Source organism: Pongo pygmaeus, chromosome 3, assembly GCF_028885625.2.
Source record: "Pongo pygmaeus isolate AG05252 chromosome 3, NHGRI_mPonPyg2-v2.0_pri, whole genome shotgun sequence".
NCBI lineage: Eukaryota > Metazoa > Chordata > Mammalia > Primates > Hominidae > Pongo > Pongo pygmaeus.
In genome coordinates, this window is record NC_072376.2 from 112414277 (window position 1) to 112434503 (window position 20227).

Consider the following 20227-nt stretch of genomic DNA (forward strand, 5'->3'; position numbering starts at 1 on the left):
TGCTGCTTCCATATGTCACAAATCTAATCAGAGTTCTGTTGATTCTACCTCCTATCTTTGAAAATTATTCACCTATCTGTATTCCTACCCTAGTCCAAGCCCTGATCATCTCTCTTTTGACAATAACCTCCTATTCTTACATTCTCTTTTGCCCTCCAGTCTCCACACAGCAACAAAAATGATGTTCTAAAAACCCAAATCAGATCATTTAAGTCCTTCCTTGAAAATCAAGTTTATTGACTTAGGATGAAGTTCAATATCAGCATCATGGTTTATATATCACTCTTACGGGGATCTGGCTCCTATCTTAATTCTCTCACCTACCCTGGATTCCTTATGCTATGATCATACAAGTTTGTTTTCACTTCCATAAAGATTTTTATCACTTAACCAACTTAGCACATTCTGCCTGAGATATTTCTCTAGCATATCTTAATCCTACTAATCTCATCTTTTGCATTTCAGCTTAAACTCACTCTCAGAGAAGCCTTCCCTGACCCTCACTGAATAGTTTAGGTCTTCTAGATAAATGCTTTCATTGTACCCTGTAATTTTCTTTGTAGAATTTATCATAATTATAATTAGTTATTTACTTGATATTTATTTTCTTTGCTAGATGTAAACTCTTTAAGGTTTTTGTCTTTCTTATTCAATGATTAATTCCCAGCACCCAGCTCACTGCCTGGGATATAGCAAGCATTGACATACTTGTTGAATAGTTGAATGCATGAAAGAGTGGCCATATTAAGAGTATAAAACATGATAAAAACACACATTTTACAGTGAGAACAGACCTTTTTATTGATATATTGAGATAAACCACAGAGACTGACAAAAATTCATATTTCATTCAGAACATTCATTAAAAATCAAATGCATTTACTTTGAGTTCTCACAGAAAATTTTATTTAAGTCTGATATAACATTAAATATTTTACAAATCAGACATTTCATTTTAAAATCTAATTTATAATCCTGAATGCATTATAGACAAAGTAAGCTCTCCTTTACCAGTTTCATTTAACTTATACAAGGCTTCCATTATAATTCCATCAAACCTTAAAAATTACCTGCAGCTTTTAAAAACACATAAAGTAAATGGAAAGAAAGTCTTATGTAGCAATCCAAAAACCAAAACCAGAAATTGGCAAGAAGCATTTCTTAATACAGATAAACTGTAAAATATCATTTATGTGTGTTTCTTTCTTCTCATTGGTTTAATCATCCTATTCAAAATAATTTTTTGAAACTAATAATTACAATACTCCAATGTCACTGAAAATCTCTATGATTTTAATGGTGTACTTAAATGGCAAAGTAGAATATCAGATTGAAATGTACAGAGTCTTGTGCTGAAGTGAATGAGACTTGCCATGCCAGGTGTCATCTGCTATGCAGTTACAAGACATCTTGGCAACTAGTCATCCCAGTTTTTACTAACTTACTGAACAAGGACATTTCAAGAAATACTTCTTACCCCTATATATTTCCAGATGGCTGGATATAGAAAGATATAATTATGTTTGAAGCATGGGCCTTATAATAGGAATCTCTCCATTAAAATATGAAAAAGAGCAACAAAGAATTCACACCAATGAAATTGTGTTGACTGATTTTCAAAGTTAGAAATAAAAATATCCACTGCTAATGGAAGCCCTGCTCTGTGCAAACATAGTGTGGTATATATTAAACAATCACACATTTGAGGTATTAGCTGGAAAAAAAAAATACATATATATACACCTATACATAGACACATCCACAGAATATTCACAAATCTATTGGCCCCAACACCAGCAGATAGTCATATTAAATGAAAAATGTCACATACCAACAGGAAAAAGTTACACATAGGGAATTTACAAAAAATATGGTGCTATAATCCTTAATATAAGGAGTATGTTTTGAATTAATGTTTTGAGGAAAAGTGTTTCCATTTATATGAAAGTATCTATTTAATAGTAATAAAACCAAAAAGGAAGCTGAATTCTGGGACTGTCTATTATTTTGCCTGCCAAATAATTGAAGGGATGAGCAAGAATTCCTTGAAAAGCCTCATTCTATCCTTTTTCTTTGTAACTAAAAATTAGAATTTAAAATATTGGAAATTATTGCCAGACAAGTTTCTTTTCATTGGTTTATAGAGAATTTTATGGATTTTAACTAGGCAATGGTCCAATGTGGTCAATAGACATGGTTTTTCAGCTGTTGAATGAAAATTAAAATAAAGATTTATTGTTGATTTTCATTAGTTTTTCTGTTCAGATAAGAAAAAAGGTTATGAATTCCCTTTCAGTTTGCTTCACTCATTATGAAGATGGATAGTAATAGGATGGTACTGAACCCAAGCTTCACATGGGGAAGCTCAACAAATGTACAAATTCTCCTCTTAACCATTTGGTCCTCTGACATAAAACTTGCTTAAGTGGCAAGATGGCTCACTTGGTCCTCAAGCCAACATCAAGAAATATTTAGCTGTCTTAACACAGGTGGGAGATTTTTTTTTAAATGAAATACATAGGAATCCATTAAGTAACATTAGCATGTCATGTGTGTTAAATAGCTTCATTTAAAAATGTTACAGATCAACAGAAGGGAAATCAAAAACATAATCATTTTTCTCAGTAACTACTTTACATACTAGTGTAATTAAAGATTTAACTGGAAGAAAAATTAAGCATAAAAGTATAATTAAAGTAAAAAGCTGGTATTCCACATTCCTGTTCCTATGAACACCTGGGCTGACACAAAAGCTGAGTAGTTTAATGCATTGGCATATATATGCCTTAAGGACTGTACTTTTCTCTACCAAATCTTTGTAAATCATAAACAAGCATGTAATGATTATGAAACAAATACTTATTTAGGCGTTCAAATGTAATCTGTTTACAAAATATATTATTTTCACTTATTAGATGAATTCAACTTGACATTTTTCGTTGTTGAGAATTCAGTTCACATTTAATCAAACTACATTCTGAAATTTACAAATGACTAAATGACTAGCACCAGTCTATTTGGGAACTAAGGAATCAAAAGAAGAGGAGAAAGGTACTATTTTTCATTTCCCCCAAACCCTAACAAGGACAATAATGTTTGTGTGTATATGCATGGGTGTATTTGTGTTTATGTAAAAAGGGGTAAAAATGTGAAGCATTAATAAATATAACTGCTGCTAAACTGTTAGAATACCAGTTAGAGGAGCTGATAAAGCAATATTCAAAGATTGAGGACTTTTAGGTGGTCATTAGAATGAGCCGATGAAATTGCGAAGTTCATGTAGCTAAAAATAAGATGGCAAAATGTTGGGATTTTTATTATAAAAAAAGCAGCAAACATGAAAATCTTTTATCAAGATATCTGAACTCTTCTTACTTTATACAATTAACTCCAAATTATAAGACACTTGTTGAGCTTTTATACCATGATATAGATGACATTAAGGACTGAATCTTTACTTGCATACTTCATATGTGGCTTAAATTGTCAGGCACTCAGTCTGTCATTTCTCACTGCAGAAAATTTTATCAAACACATTTTCCCTAGCATTTTATGAAATTTAATGGAATGCAGCAATGCAATTGAAATATAATACTGTCCAAAAGCCATGTATGACTTTATAATATACACTTTATGGTATCACTTAACTTTGTACAATAACTTCACCTATCTCCTTAAAGCTGGGATTAAGGGAAAAAGAATCAGTCAACAAGAAGGTAAGTTCACAGAATTATCAGCCATAATATTGTAAATTTGCCATTAAAATTAGAAAAATAAATAGATGAATTTTTTTATTCAAGTTTTCATAAATTTTCTGATGCATATGAACTTTCAAAGTTAATTAAAATGCTGTGAATTTATGTTTTTAAAAACTTCCTCTACAGGCTCAACAAAATATTTAAAATTGTATTTTCTCTTAAGCACTGCTTTTTTGTTTTTTAAGGTAACATTTCTAAGAGCAAGTTGGTTAAGCTGTCCAGTTTTCCTATGACAGTATGTCGTTTAGTTTAACCTACTAATTCAATCAGGCATTTCTATTGATTCACCTGGAAAAGGGGATACAACAGAACATTTTTAAGAGGTCATTTTAGCAGTTTTGTTATTCAACAGATGCCATAAATTAACTACATTCAGAAAAAAAATTTAAACAAAGAACAAAGCCACCCTATCTAGCATTCTCTCACTCACAAAGAAGTATCAAAGATATGTTTATGTTCCATTAACCAAGTATGAAGCAAAATCATTAAAATATTACAACTGCTAAACACAGAAGACTAGAAATCAAATAGTTTCATATCCAGTATACAGGAACCAAAAACTTCAATTTCCAGCTGTTTTCTTTTTTTTCTAATTCATATTATGGATTTACTTACAAGGAGCTTATTCCTATAGGATTAATTCAATTACTCAATGGTGAACAGATTTTTAGCTCAGAATTTTTAAAGGATGACTTGCTTTAAGTTACTATTCTACGTGCTGCTGTATTTCTGCTCACACTTGCATGTGGCCAAACAGATCATGCTCTGATCAGGTAAGTATACTGTAATCTACTTATATGTTTAGGAGTTGGCATAGGGTTAAAAGGCACAAAGCTGTATTTTAGTACTCATTTTTCTTATTACTTATTTGTAGAAGAACTTCTTTGGATCCTGCTTAAATGATACCAAGAAACTGCAAATTTCTATGGGGGAAAATGTGAGTCCTCTTCATAAATTTTAGCAGCCCTTCAAGGACATATACGTCAAAATTTGGTGGCCTTTAAAGCATTGGAATTGTAAATGACATAACTGCACTTTACTGTTGAAGACCCTTTTAGTTTAATATTTATAGCCATTTCCTCATATTTTCTTTAAAACCTATCAGTATAGCATTTCATTTCTATGCATGTATATTTATAGTAATTCATAAAACTAAATAGCAAACTGATATTCTACACCAGTTCATTTATCTCAATATATATTTTGGAATATAACGGCAATATTAAAAATATCAATTCCCTCTAAGCTGATAATACTATAAGATTTTACACAAAGTTAAAGTTTTTGTTTTTTCTTTTTGAAAAAGTTTCATTGTTTAAAGTCCACATATTTGACACCTTGATAAGGAAAATGTAAATGTGTCATATAACATTTATTCCATCAATTTAAACTGAAGTGTCTCATGGAGCTAAACACTAAAAGAATTTAAATAAAAAGGCAGTAACCTGTATGTACACAAAATGATCATTCCATAAATATTTACATGACAAGGGAAAAAATGGAGAATCACTAAAACTGGAAATTGCTACAGGTGTGATAATCCTTTCTCAAGACATTTTAGTTAGGAATCATGTAAGCTTTTAAAATGAAAATAATTGTAGAAGCGTAACTAAAATATTCCATTTTAGTTTTCAGTTACTATTTAAAGGAGCCAGTAGGTCATAAACAGTCCAAGATTTCAGGAACCAACTATTCAGTTTAGTTTTCAGTATCAAATCTTTTCCTTCATCTCTCGTGATGAAACTAAACCTACTTACAGAAAAAATAAAGAGTACGCTAAAAGGTATAAATAAAAATTCCAGTTCATCCTCCTTTATAAAGACTGGTAAGCCGCTCTAATTCTTTACAGTTGTCCATGCTCAAGGCATCTGCCTTCCTTCGGAGTCGATCATCACGGTATACTTTTGCTGCATACTGCATATCTGTTTCTGTTAACAAAGAAAAATATTTTGCTAATTGAATAAAATTTTTGTCACCTAGTTGCTTAAGCTCAAGTGATGCTTTACAGGAGCCCTTCGATATATTTTGATTAACTGACTTAAAAAAAAATCCAAGTACAATTCCTAAAAGCCATTTTAGTAGGAAGAAAAATTTTAATGAAAACTTTATTTGAAGTCTAGCAGGTAAAACAAACACAGAAAATAAATAAGGATAGAATCCTGTCAACTCATGTTGGAATCCTTTCTCTCTACTCCTGTTCCCCAGTGGTTTAAAAACTATTCCTCTGAAGCATCATCTTGGACTCTTTTCCTAAAAATATTATATGCTTTTCAATACTGCCAGTGGTTGTTTCACTGTGGCCTTCTGTTAAGATTTCAGATTATCCCAAGACTTAAGTATTTAATAAAAAACTTAAAATCTTGTTCTGAGTTTACTTAAATTAAAAAATACATATAATAATGTTACTGAAGGAACACAGATAAAAAAATGCTTGTTATATGATCGTAAGATTGCTATTCAGTAAATAAGTACTTCTGAGGCTTCCTTCAGTGTGTGGGACAGCACAGCTACTAATGATACACAGACTACAAATGAAAATTCTTAAAGGATTATTTCTTGTTTTTTCCTGTTACTCTCAGTCATTTCACTGTTTATTAATACCTGTAAAGACTAGGAGCACTTAAAGAAGATGTAACAGAAAAAGAAATCAGTTACTTTCTGGAACACAATGGCCAAAGTAGAAGACATCTGGTTTATATGGATTAGTCAAGATCACATTCAAGATATACTCACAGTTAAGACAGTATTCCATTTGTAAAGATCTCCAGAAATAATCTTTACTAAATCAACTGGACTAGGATTAACAACTCAATCAATATTATCCTATGCCTTTTATTTACACATAATGCGCTTATATCTATTTACAGATGACTCTTCCCAAAGAAGAAATTTGAGACTTAGATAAACCAAAGTTCACACTGCTAATGAATGGCAGAGTCTAGATTCCAGTCCAACTCTCCAATGCCTAGCCTAATATTCTTTCCATTATTTCAAAGTACTGCTTGGGCTGGATAATTTTTTTGTTGTGGGGGGCCTGTCCTGTGCATTGTAGGATGTTTAGCAGCATCCCTGACCTTAACCTGCTAGATGCCAGTAGCAATCCCTTTCCATTCCCATCCCATGATGACACACAAAAGTATCTCCAGACATTACCAAACATCTCTAGAGATGGGTGGGGTGGGGGAAGGGTGGCAACTCACTCCCAGCTGAAAACATAAAAATAAATCACTAGTCTAATGTAACCTTCTCCACACTGAGGACAGACTGATTTCACAAACTCATTGAGTTAGAAGTCAAAGAGGTCACATCTCTAACTGCCACTATATAGAGGAGAAAACCAAGACCAGAGAGGTTAAGGACTCTCTTAGAAGTTACATTTTATCAACTTTTCCCTAGCAAGGGAGAGATGATGATAATTGCTGACATTTTCTGAGCATTTACTATGGGTGAAGTACTTTATTGCCTGATTTAATTTTCACAACAAATCTCATAAAGTTGGTTATTTCTGAGAAGACTTTGGAGCACAGGGCCTGGATTCTAGAGACAAATTGTCTGGTTTTGAATCACAAACGACCTCTATGACCTTGGGCAAGTTAGTAATCTCTCTTTGCTTCAGTTTCTTCATGTGTAAAATGATTATAATCTCACAGGGTTGTTGTGGAGATTAAATGAGTTAATACTTACAATGTGCTTGGGACAGTGACTGAAACAGTAGGCATTATATAAATGATAGTATTTCCTCCTCTCTCTCATCATCACCGATTTTACACATGAAATAAACTCATAGAGGTTACAATTCGTCAGCTAAAAATTTCAGAGCTAGGATTCAACTTTACTCAGTTTACTTCCAAAGTCAGTTCTCCTAACACTACACTATATGGTCTACATTATTATTCATAACAATGGTCACAAAAACAAGAACCACAACACTCAATTCACATGCAACATCTCAGCAGATTCTTATGTCAATCTTTATAGATGGAACTGTTCCTTAAATTAAGAAAACTGAGGCTGGAAAAGCCTAAGCAAATTAAGTGTTCTGAAGAGCCTCGCTGTGTACAAAGTAAAGAAAAAAGAAATGTCAACAAAACTCATTGTACATTAAATTCTAAATACAAAAGCTAAATTAATAAAGAGTTTCAAACTTAACTCTGAAAATAGTATGCATCTTAAAATTGATGACATAGTTTATCTGCCAGGATATTTTTTGTTTCTTGGTGGTACATAAAAGAATGATGTGTCTTATGATGGATATTATCAATACAATAAAATTTGGTATTACTTATTCAACCAAATATTTATTGATAACAACAATACACAAGTACCATTTATTAAGTCCTTACTATGTGTCAATTCCTGTGTTAGGCCACACGTATATAAAACACATGATCTCATTTAAGTACTGTGCTCCAATTATGTGCCAGGGAATTCCAGAACATTCCTTGAATAGGGAAATCTACATTGATCAGTTCCAAAGACTGTGAATAAGTTTTAAAATGTTAAACACATGACAAACTTACTTTGTTGTCTTTCTTTCCAGCAGTTATTTCGAATATTAGTCACATAATCTTCCTCCACACTCTTTTCTACCTTTTGTAATAACACTCCTTTATATTCATTTTTAAAGTCCTTGTTGACATAATAAACAACACCCAAGTTTTCTGTCTGCATTTTAATAGTTTGCCCGGTTCCACTGTAAAAGAGATGCATCATTATTTTAATTAAAATTGGACATTCCAATATGCTACTACAAACGAAGCAAACAAAAACAATTAAAAATCACTGAAAAGTTAATATTGGTAATACAGGTTGAGCATCCCTAATCCGAAACTCTGAAATCCGAAATGCTCTAAAATCTAAGACTTTCTGAGCATCGACAAGATGGCACAAGTTAAAAATTCCAAAGCTGACCTCATGTGATGGGTCACCTTTTAATCAAAACAAAGCATCATAGGTGGAAACTAAAAGCCTGTAGTTGTTTGTCGTTGCTATTGTTTAACAGCTGACACAGGTATTCTGGTGATGCTAATATGCTGGTTATTTAACCCTGAACACATTATTTTTTCACTGTTAAATACTTATATGTGAATTAGAGTAAGAAAATGATTGCTTATCAGTAGCATATAAATTCAGAGTCAGGAATGATGTCAAACAACCACAGGTTGTCCACATGGGTGGCTGAGATAGTGATACCTTTGCTTTCTGATAGTTCAATGTATACAAACTTTGTTTCATGTACAAAGTGACTACAAATATTGTATAAAATTACCTTCAGGCTGTGTGAATAGGGTATATATAAAACATAAATTTGATTTTTAGACTTGGGTACCATCCTCAAGACATCTCATAAAATATATGCAAATATTACAAAATCTGAAACAATCCAAAATCCCAAAATCCAAAACACTTCTGGTCCCAAGCATTTTGGATAAGAAATACTCAACTTGTAATTTATTTACGTTCTCTCAAATTGCCTAAAACCATGATTTCATGTCACAAAAAGTAACCACACTTTTAAATATACTATGTTTTTATACAGTTATCTCAATTTTTTGTTAATAAAAATCTTATTTGTATTATAAATTACAAAAATCAACTTGTAATTTATTTACGTTCTCTCAAATTGCCTAAAACCATGATTTCATGTCACAAAAAGTAACCACACTTTTAAATATGTTTTTATAAAGTTATCTCAATTTTTTGTTAATAAAAATCTTATTTGGAAGAAATAAGGTAATTGTTATTTTTAGACCAATGTGATTTTAATACTGTAAAATCACTGATTTTTATTATTTTTTCTTTGTATGCTTTTTATTTATTCATGCTGCTATAACAGCCAATATGATGTTATAGTTTCCTTTATGTTCACTGTATTAAAGTTGTCTAGATTGCATGCTGTATTAAATTTCCTTTATGTCCTGACCTCTTATACGTAAAGTATATGGTGAAAAAAATACATCATAAAAAAGTAGTATTTGCTTTTATTTAATCGATATTTTACAAAATGAAGAGTAAAGTCATTTTCCCCTTAATGATATAAATCTATGTAACATCAATCATTGCTCTTTTTGTCTTTAGTTTTGTCCTTTAGAGTATTTTTTGCCTTTAATGTCAACACATTACCTACCACATTAAATTGTTATTAAGTTCAAATATAGCATTTCTGTCCTTATCCACAGTGGAAGAACAGAAATGTAAATTAACAACATAAGACAAATTTATTACTTAAAGTAACTATTTTAAAAATTAGATAGAAATTTAAAATCTGGTACACTTGCAGTAGTAGATTTGGCACTTAAAAGTTTACAAGAGCACAAGCTCTTTAAAGAAAGCTAGGTCAGAAATAGCAACAATTCATTTTTGTAAAACTTCACTTGGCTACTTACGATCTGGGATATAAGGAATAAGGAGGATTAGAGACCATCAACTGGCTTAATAATGACACGAGGATCAATACAATTATGGGCATCAGCTGGATAAACACAGAAAAACCTCCCTATAAAAAATCATCAAAGAATAACAAATTGTAATATAACTGTAGTTGTTAATAATCCAACAGTTGTCATACATTTTGAGGCAGAAAGGGCATTTGAGATCATCTAGTTCAGTGCTTTCAAATCTGCGTAACTATACCAATAGGGTGATTCTTAAATATAACTATCCAGGCACATCACCAGGAGATTCTGATTTGAAAAACACTGATAAAATTTGATTTCATTTGATAGATGAGGAAGTCTTCATTTCTTTCTCTCTCTCTTTCCCGACTCCCTACCCCCACACACAGAGACGCTATCAATATGCTGCAGGCTGTAAAACCATTTTTTACCTTGGATTTGAGGGTAGAAGATGGGAGCTGATGAGTGGCAAAGCTGGGGGCCAGGCCTTTTAATTTCTAGTCTAGTGCTCTTTCCATTTACCTTTCCACTTCATGTAATTAAATTGCTATAGGCAATTAGGTATAACTGCATTAGAACAAGGAAAGTTACCTCCAATTCAAGTTTTTCAGTACTCTAAATTCTTCAGGGCCAACAACAACAAGTTACCTTCACAACATGCATAGTGCAGTTGCACCTTCATTAGAATCATAGAATAACAAATCTAAAGGGGTCATACTATCTAACCGCCCCTGGCTGACCTCTCCTCCTATTACTACAATGTCCCTAAGGATTTTCTAGTCTCTACCAAACACCTCTAGTAAGAGAAAACTCATTATTTCCTACAACTACTTGCCCTCTTTTCAGACAACTCTAATTGCTTTTCCTGAGCTGAAATTTGCCATTTTGTGATTTCTAGTCATAAACGTACATCTCCTCTTTCCTCTTCTCTTTCATGTCCACTATGTCGATGCTGATGTTGTTGGCTATAACCAGCTCTTCCATTTGAAAAAGAATGTACACTACCTAAAAAATTAAAAGCAAGGTTAAATTAGGGGGAGCAATTATGATCAGAAAAAATACATTTTCTTTTACATTTTTCTTTAATTTTAAAAAATTACTAAAATAATGCATGTGTATTTTCAGCAGTGAATACTTATTGCCCTCTCCTCTTGTTAAGTGAAGGGTGGACAGAAATAGGAATGATTCTTCCCAATCTGCTTCCTTTACAGGTAGAAGTTCCTTCTTTATGAAAACTTGACTAAGAGTTTCTCTGCACACATAGAGGTTTTTATAAACCTCTTGTTTATGATTACTTGTGGTTAGTTGTTTTTATAAATGTTGGATTATTACTTTGAAACTTTGCTTTTTGCATTTATCAATGAATCATAAACATTTCTAGAAATCAAAAGATAGTATGCAAATTCATTTTTAAAAAATAGCCCTATAATATATCTTGGTATAGATGGACCACAATTTATTCAAACACTCTCTTGCTGATAAACATTCAAGTTGTTTTCATATAAGATGACCAATCAGAAATGGCTACCATTGACAAACTATGTTATAACTAGCAAAATAACTGCAAATCAAGTATCAGAAGAAAATTTACTATTGCCTGAAAGATTTCTGATTGTTCCTAGTATATTTCCAGTCAAAATTACTAGTTTTAATAATTTTTCTGTAGTTATGTATTCTAACATGTCAAAACACAGGTTATATTTTCAGTCATTAATTTGCATTTATATATCCTCTTTCCTTCAAGGATGCTTTGCAAAATGTCCTATCAATGACCACAACCTTGCCAGGCATGGTGGCTCACCTCTGTAATCCCAGCACAGGATTTGGGAGGCTAAGGTGGGAGGACTGCTTGAGGCCAGGAGTTCAAGACCAGCCTGGACAACATAGCAAGACCCTGTCTCTACAAAAAAGTTTAAAAAAAAATTAGCCAGACATGTGGTACATGCCAGTAGTACCAGCAACTTGGGAGGCTGAGATGGGAGGATTGGTGGAGCCTAGGATTTTGAGGCTGCACTGAGCTATGATTGCCCCAGTGTAATCCAGCCTGGGCAACAGAGCAAGACCCTGTCTCTATTAAAAAATAAAAAGAAATGACCACAACCTTTCTCAATAATATTCAGAGAGGGCCACCAGGTCCAATTACATTGCTACATTCATGAAGATTCTCTTAATGTTGAATGGGATTTACTTCAGCACCTGAAGTAAATTTTGTAAACAAGACTAAAGCTACAATTTTAAGTACCTTAGAGGAGCTACATTCAAGGAAAATAGATTTCCACAATAACAACTCACAGTAAAGTAAGTCCTCACTTGATGTCATCAAGAGGTCCTTGGAAACTGCAACTTCAAGTAAACATGATGTACTATATGCCTTAGCAATTTAACTGTTGTTTATATCAATTAGCCTGTGGTAAAATTAGTTGTTATACAGAACATTGTTTCACTTACAGTCACAGTTTCCAAAAACCTTAAGTGACCACTTACTGTAAATGTAAGTGAAGTTTAATACTATTTATGTTGGTACTATAAAATCTTAGTATCACTACAATATTTCACTTTGATAGTCTAAAGTTAGCTATTTCTATTTTAATGTAAACTTAAAAATCCACTTACTTTGTATATAACCTATGAATCAGATTTTCTACTGTTTAAATGGAAATAGAGATGAGTACCTCTACATATATCCAAATTAGCCAACTACAATGTTGTTGATAAAATATTTACAAAGATCTCTAGAGAAGCAATGTCAAATAGTCATCCAGGTTTAAGTAAAGAAAACCATTCATAATTGTAATAGTACTTACCTAAGACATTGCCATTACATTTCCTGCTTACATTCCCTTTCAGCTTTACATAAAATACAGAATATCTCTATGGTACATGTGCGCAACGTGCAGGTAAGTTACATATGTATACATGTGCCATGCTGGTGCGCTGCACCCACCAACTCGTCATCTAGCATTAGGTATATCTCCCAATGCTATCCCTCCCCCCTCCCCCCACCCCACAACAGTCCCCAGAGTGTGATGTTCCCCTTCCTGTGTCCATGTGTTCTCATTGTTCAATTCCCACCTATGAGTGAGAATATGCGGTGTTTGGTTTTTTGTTCTTGCGATAGTTTACTGAGAATGATGATTTCCAATTTCATCCATGTCCCTACAAAGGACATGAACTCATCATTTTTGATGGCTGCATAGTATTCCATGGTGTATATGTGCCACATTTTCTTAATCCAGTCTATCATTGTTGGACATTTGGGTTGGTTCCAAGTCTTTGCTATTGTGAATAATGCCGCAATAAACATACGTGTGCATGTGTCTTTATAGCAGCATGATTTATAATCCTTTGGGTATATACCCAGTAATGGGATGGCTGGGTCAAATGGAATTTCTAGTTCTAGATCCCTGAGGAATCGCCACACTGACTTCCACAAGGGTTGAACTAGTTTACAGTCCCACCAACAGTGTAAAAGTGTTCCTATTTCTCCACATCCTCTCCAGCACCTGTTGTTTCCTGACTTTTTAATGATTGCCATTCTAACTGGTGTGAGATGGTATCTCATTGTGGTTTTGATTTGCATTTCTCTGATGGCCAGTGATGGTGAGCATTTTTTCATGTGTTTTTTGGCTGCATAAATGTCTTCTTTTGAGAAGAGCCTAAAGTATAATAATAATAATAATAATAATAATAATAATAATAAAAGAAACAATGTAAAGAATGCAGAATTCTAAGAAAATATAGTGTTAGGTCATCCTAAAAAAAAAAAAAAAATACAGAATATCTGCACTCTTCATTTTTTTTAAATTAAAATATGTTCTAGGAAAAAGGCAGGCTATTATAAAAGTAATAACCCTAATATTTTTCTCCTGCTTTCATGAAAAACCATCACAGGATCATAACACTACATGAAATGTAGGGGAAAAGGTAGATACATCTCTAAATAACGTAACTGGAGGTAAGACTATGTAGCTTCATAAAATATAATATCTATAATTACATTAAAATACCTGAAGGAAATCCACCCCCAAAAAATATATTAAATAAGTCTTCTGGAGTTATATCAGCTTCACAACCTCTATGGAAATTAAATCTGCCATTGTTTTGGTGGTTACATGCTTGTTCTTCATTGCCCGTGAGGTCATACTGTTTTCGCTTTTCTGGATTACTTAAAACAGCATAAGCATTTCCAATCTCTGAAAAAGTAATGAGTAAAAGTTGGTAAGCAAAGTTTTTATATTATAAAAGACTGCCCCACATAAAAACTAATGTCATGCTGAAAAAAAGACTACCTAAAACTAATCCAGAAAATTGTTAAAAATAAGTTCTTTTAAAGATATACATTGTTTGCAATTACATATATTATCTCTCAATACAACTTTTTATACCAAACAGACAAGTCTCTCTACTGCTTTGAAAACAGAGGAATATCCATCTTCCTTTTCTAATATTGTGCTCCATCTCCTAAAATCCTGCCTCTTAAGCCATTCTTCAAGTGGTTTAAACCAGTAACAATAGCAGTAGCTACCATTTATTGAGTACCTAAGAACTGCCAGGCTCTGCACCCAATACCTTATTACATTGTCCATTATTATCCCCACTTTACAAATGAGGGCCCTGAAATTCAAGAAGGTTAAATAACTCATGCAAAGTCAAATTATTCTTAGCACGATAAGTACACTCTCTTTATGCAGCCCATACCAAAAATCTTTTTTTGCACCCTGGAGCCTGAATGAGCTATTTTTTCATTCTATTATCCCAAACAATTTATCCCCTAAAACAGTAAACTCCATAAAGACAGGGACTGTGTTTATGTTTTCATGGCAATATCCCCAAGGTCCAGCATGAAGTCTGAATTAGTTTTTAAATAAATACAGACAGTCCTCAGTTTTTCTATTTCACTTTGCTACCTTCACAACATTTATTTATAAAAAAGAATTCTCTTTCCCATCTCACAGTCCCAAATCCAAAAGAGGTAATGTTACACTGGTTACCAGAATGTACTTAAAACAGCGTAAGCATTTCCAATCTCTGAAAAAGAAACGAGTAAAAGTTGGTGAGCAAAGTTTTTATATTATAAAAGTCTGCCCCACATAAAAACTAATGTCATGCTGAAAAAAAAGACTACCTGAAACTAATGCAGAAAATTGTTAAAATTTACAAATTTACCAATTTACAAGTTGTAATGCTTTGAATCTAAAACTAAGAACTATCCTATTCTTACTCTGACACTTCTAATAGTTAATCACTTGATAAATACATCTTGCTTCTTAAACTAGATTGTAAGCCTCTTGCAATACAGAATATTTTAAAAATAGTTTTTGGATCCCATGCGGTGGCTGCCATAGGTACTGTACAAGCAAACAGATGCTCATTAGGTAGTTGTTTTTGGATGATCACACATTACACTGAAATTAATTATATAGAATACTCTGGATATTTTCTTCTAATCAAGCTTCTTGAAACTGGGATTCAGAGATTGCTTTCAAATGGTGAGTACACCCTGCTGAATGAAAAATTAGGTGAATGATCCATCTATCTGAGGAAATACTTTCTTCAGATTCTCAAAGAATCTGTGACTCAGAAATGTAGCCATCATTTATGAGTTATTTCAAAGGGAAAGTATAACCCAAGATCCAAACAATGTACTTACAAACAACACCAAGGTATTAACTCATACCTAAAAAAAGAAGCATATCTATCAATCTCCGCTAAAACTGTATTTTTAGTAACAATATCAATTTTAGGATTTAACATCTATAAACTAAAAGGGCTATCCCATGTAATGTAATAATGCTACTTTAATAGTTTTAATACTTTAAAACTATTAATATATAGGCAACCCAATTCTATTTTAAGGCTTTTTTAGAAAAAATAATTTTTCTAAACATTAAGATATTTTAGATGGTATTTGAGAAATACTGTCATAATCTATAATTGTACACATAAGACAATTTATATATTGTGGCCAAAGTAAATTTCTATTCATTTACTTTGTGCTATACCCATATAATCAAGAATTTTTTGCAGCTCCTTATTATCTAAATAATTATATCCAAAATTTATTTTGGTATTCAAAAGTTTTACAAAACGCATTTCTACCTCATTGTCATTTATTTCACCAAAAGGTACCTTCCACTTCATTTATTTTTCTTTAAACTTTCAATACACAGATCCGCTGTACATTTTCCCTAATTTTTCCCAATAGTAATATTTTGCAAAATTATCTTACAATATCACAAACAGGATATTGACACTGATATAGTCAGGATATAGAACATTTCTAACACCACTCTCACGTTGCTCTTTCATAACCACATACAACTCCTCCTCCTTCCCTTCCCAACCCCTGACAACCATTCATCTATTCTCCATTTTGACAGTTTTGTCATTTCAAGAATATTATATTAATGAAATAACACAGTATATAAATGGGATATTATATGATATATAAATGGAATGAAACCTTTTGGGATTGGCTTTGTAAATCATAATACTCTGGAGATTCAGGTTGTCATATATGCCAACAGTTCATTTCTTTTTATTAGTGAGTAGTAGTCCATGGTTAAGGATGTACCACTGTTTAACCATTTACCACTGAATAACATCTAGTTTTTTTCTAGTTTTTGGCTATTACAAATAAAAAAAATTGCTCTATATATTCATGTACAGGATTAGGTGTAAACATAAATCTTCATTTCTCTGGAATAAATCCCCAGGAGTGCACTGCTGGGTTGTATAGTAGCTGCACAGATTTTTGAGAAACCGCCCAACTGTCGTACAGAACGGCTGTGTCATTATATATCCCATTAACAATGTATGAGTGATCCATTCCCTGCATCCATACCAGCATTTGGTATTGTCATTATTTTTCACTCTAGTCATTCTGATAAATGTGTAGTGATATCCCATTTTGGTTTTACTTTGCATTTCTCTAATGACTAATGAATGACAGTGAAAATCTTTCACTGTGCTTATTTGCCCTCTGTATATCATCTTCAATAGAATGTCTCTTCATTTTTTTGCCCATTCTAATTGGACTGTCTGTTATTTTACTTTTTAGTGTTCAGAGTTCTTCATATTTAATATATTCAAGATACCTGTCCTTTGTCAAATACGTGCCTGGCAAATCTTTTTTTCCATCCTGGAGCTTCTTTTCATCCTTGTAATAGGGCAGAGCAAACTTAAAAAATCTTAAACTTTTCATTTTATGTACTGTGCTTTTGGGGTTAAGTCTTAAAAAATCATTGCCTCACCCTAGATCCTAAAGATTTACTCCCACTATTGTTGATCAAGTGTTATGTTTTATATTTACATTCATGATCTATTTTGAGTTCATTTTGTGTATAAGGGATGATACTTTTAGTCAGGTTTAATTTTCTGGCCTATGGGTGTCCAATTGCCTCAAAACCAACTGCTGAAAAGGCTATCTTTCCTCCACCGAACTGCTTTTGCATCTTTGTCAAAAACCAGTTGGCTATATTAGTATCAGTCTATTTCTGGGTTTCCTGTCTCGTTCTATTGATCTATGTGTATATCTCTCTGCCATTACCACACAGTTTTGTTTACTGTTTCTCTATACAGTAAATCCTGAAATCAGGAACACTGATTACTCCAACTACATTCTTTTAATAAAAATAAATGTTTTTAAATACTCAGGTTCTTTCTTCCCCTCATATGAATTTTAGAATAAAACTTGTTTCTATCTACAAAACAAATCCTGCTAGGATTTTGACAGGAATTGTGTTAAATCTGTATATCAATCTGTGATGACTTGACTTTTTTTTTTTTTTTTTTTAAGACAGAGTTTTGCTCTTGTTGCCCTGGCTGGAGTGCAATGGTGCGATCTCGGCTCATTGCAACCTCCACCTCTCAGGTTCAAGTGATTCTCCTACCTCAGCCTCCTGAGTAGCTGGGATTACAGGCATGCGCCACCACGCCTGGCTAATGTTGTACTTTTAGTAGAGATGGGGTTTCTCCATGTTGGTCAGGCTGGTCTAAAACTCCCGATCTCAGGTGATCTGCCCGCCTCGGCCTCCCAAAGTGCTGGGATTACAGGTGTGAGTCATCGTGCCCAGCCGACTTGACATCTTTACTATGTTGAGTCTTCCCATCCATGAACATGATATTTCAGTCCATTTATTTAGCTATTTTCTGATTTCTTTAATCAATATTGTATAGCTTTCAGTATATAAATGTGACACAAGTTTTATTAAACTTACATCTAAGTATTTTTTGTATGTATGATTGTAAATGCCAACGTATTATTAATTTTAGTGTCTAAATGTTCATTGCTAGTAAATAGAAATGCAATTAATTTTTTGTATATTTATACTGTGTCCTGCAATCTTATGGGATTCACTTTGTAGTTATAGTTTCTTCTGTAGATTCCTTGGATTTCTACATAGATAATCATGTCATTTGCACATAACAACAGTTTTAGCTCTTCTTTTCCAACCTGTATGCCTTTTATTTCCTTTTTCTCTCTTTAACGCAGTGGTTACTACTTCCTGCACTTTGTTGAATATGAGTGGTAAAGAGATATTCTTGCTTTATTCTTGATCATAGGGGAAAAGCATTCAGTCTTTCACCATTTAATGTTAGCTTACAGGAGTTCTGTAGTTGCTCTTTATCAAGTTGAGGCAGGTCCCTTCTATTGCTATGTTTCTGACAGTTTTTATCATGAATGGGTGGTGAAATGTATCAAATGCTTTTATTCCACTGATTAATATAATCGTGGGATTTTTTTTCTTTAATTAATGTGGTGGATTACACTTATTGATCTTCAAATAGTGAATTGACTTTGCTACCTTGAAATAAACTTCTATTATTTGGGGTATATAATTCTTTTTATATACTGCAAAATTCTGATATTTTGTTAAGGACATTTGGGTTTATCCCACAAAGTATACTGGTCTGTAGCTTTTTTTTTGTTTGTTTTGTTTTGTTTTCTGTAATGTCTTTGGTTTTGATATAAGCAAGGTAAAACGTTTCTTAACATTAACTGGAAAATGTCTCTTCCTCTTCTATTTTCTGGAAGAGATTATGTAGAATTAGTTTTAATTCTTCCTTAAAAAGTTTGGTAGACTTCTTCAATAAGAGCATCTGAGCCTGGATATTTCTTTTTTGGGAATTTCATAATTACAACTTTAATTCACTGAACAGTTCTGTCTTAGTCCATTTTGTGTTGCTATAGAAAAATACCTGAGACTAGCTTATGGTTCTATAGGCTGAGAAGTTTGTGGGCATGGCCTTGGCTTCTGGTGAGGGCTTTTGTGCTGCATAACATGGTAGAGAAAATCAAAGGGGAAGCTGACAGGTGCAAAGAGGGGAAAACCTGAGGGGTGTCCTGGCTTTATAACAACCCACTCACTCAGGAAATAATCAATTCCTGCAAGAACTAATCTAGCCTCAAGGGAGCAAGAACTTACTACTGTGAGAACAGCACCAAGACATTCATGAGGGATCTGCCCCCATAACACAAACACTTCCCACTAGGCTACACCTCCCAACACTGCCACATTGGGGATCAAATTTCAATATACCGAACCAACCCAAATGTCCAATGATAGACTGCATTAAGAAAATGTGGCACATATACACCATGGAATACTATGCAGCCATAAAAAATGATGAGTTCATGTCCTTTCTAGGGACATGGATGAGGCTGGAAACCATCATTCTCAGCAAACTATCGCAAGGACAGAAAAGCAAACACCGCATGTTCTCACTCATAGGTGGGAATTGAACAATGAGAACACTTGGACACAGGAAGGGGAACATCACACACTGGGGCCTGTTGTGGGGTGGGGTGAGGGAGCAGGGATAGCATTAGGAGATACACCTAATGTAAATGACGAGTTAACGGATGCAGCACACCAACATGGCACATGTATACATATGCAACAAACCTGCATGTTGTGCACATGTACCCTAGAACTTAAAGTATAATAAAAATATATATATAAAAAATAAAAAAATAAAATAAAATTTCAATATACCCAAACCACAGCAATTTCTACAGGGCTATTCACGTTATCTATGTCAGACTGAGTTGTGATGATTTGTATTTTTCAA

General features: G+C 33.1%; 1 protein-coding gene across 2 annotated transcripts in view; it reads right to left on the reverse strand.

Annotated features, from left to right (window-relative positions):
* Window positions 1-775: 775 nt before the first annotated feature.
* Window positions 776-20227, reverse strand: part of DNAJB14 (DnaJ heat shock protein family (Hsp40) member B14) — a 51746-nt gene continuing 32294 nt past the window's right edge. For both annotated transcript variants that reach the window (XM_054484854.2, XM_054484856.2), the window contains 5 exons: window positions 14161-14346; window positions 11064-11158; window positions 10145-10254; window positions 8279-8451; window positions 776-5686 (listed from right to left, as the gene is read on the reverse strand). In XM_054484854.2, the coding sequence (XP_054340829.1) occupies window positions 5562-5686; window positions 8279-8451; window positions 10145-10254; window positions 11064-11158; window positions 14161-14346 (689 nt within the window). In that variant the 3' untranslated portion in view covers window positions 776-5561. The remainder of the gene's footprint in view (window positions 5687-8278; window positions 8452-10144; window positions 10255-11063; window positions 11159-14160; window positions 14347-20227) is intronic.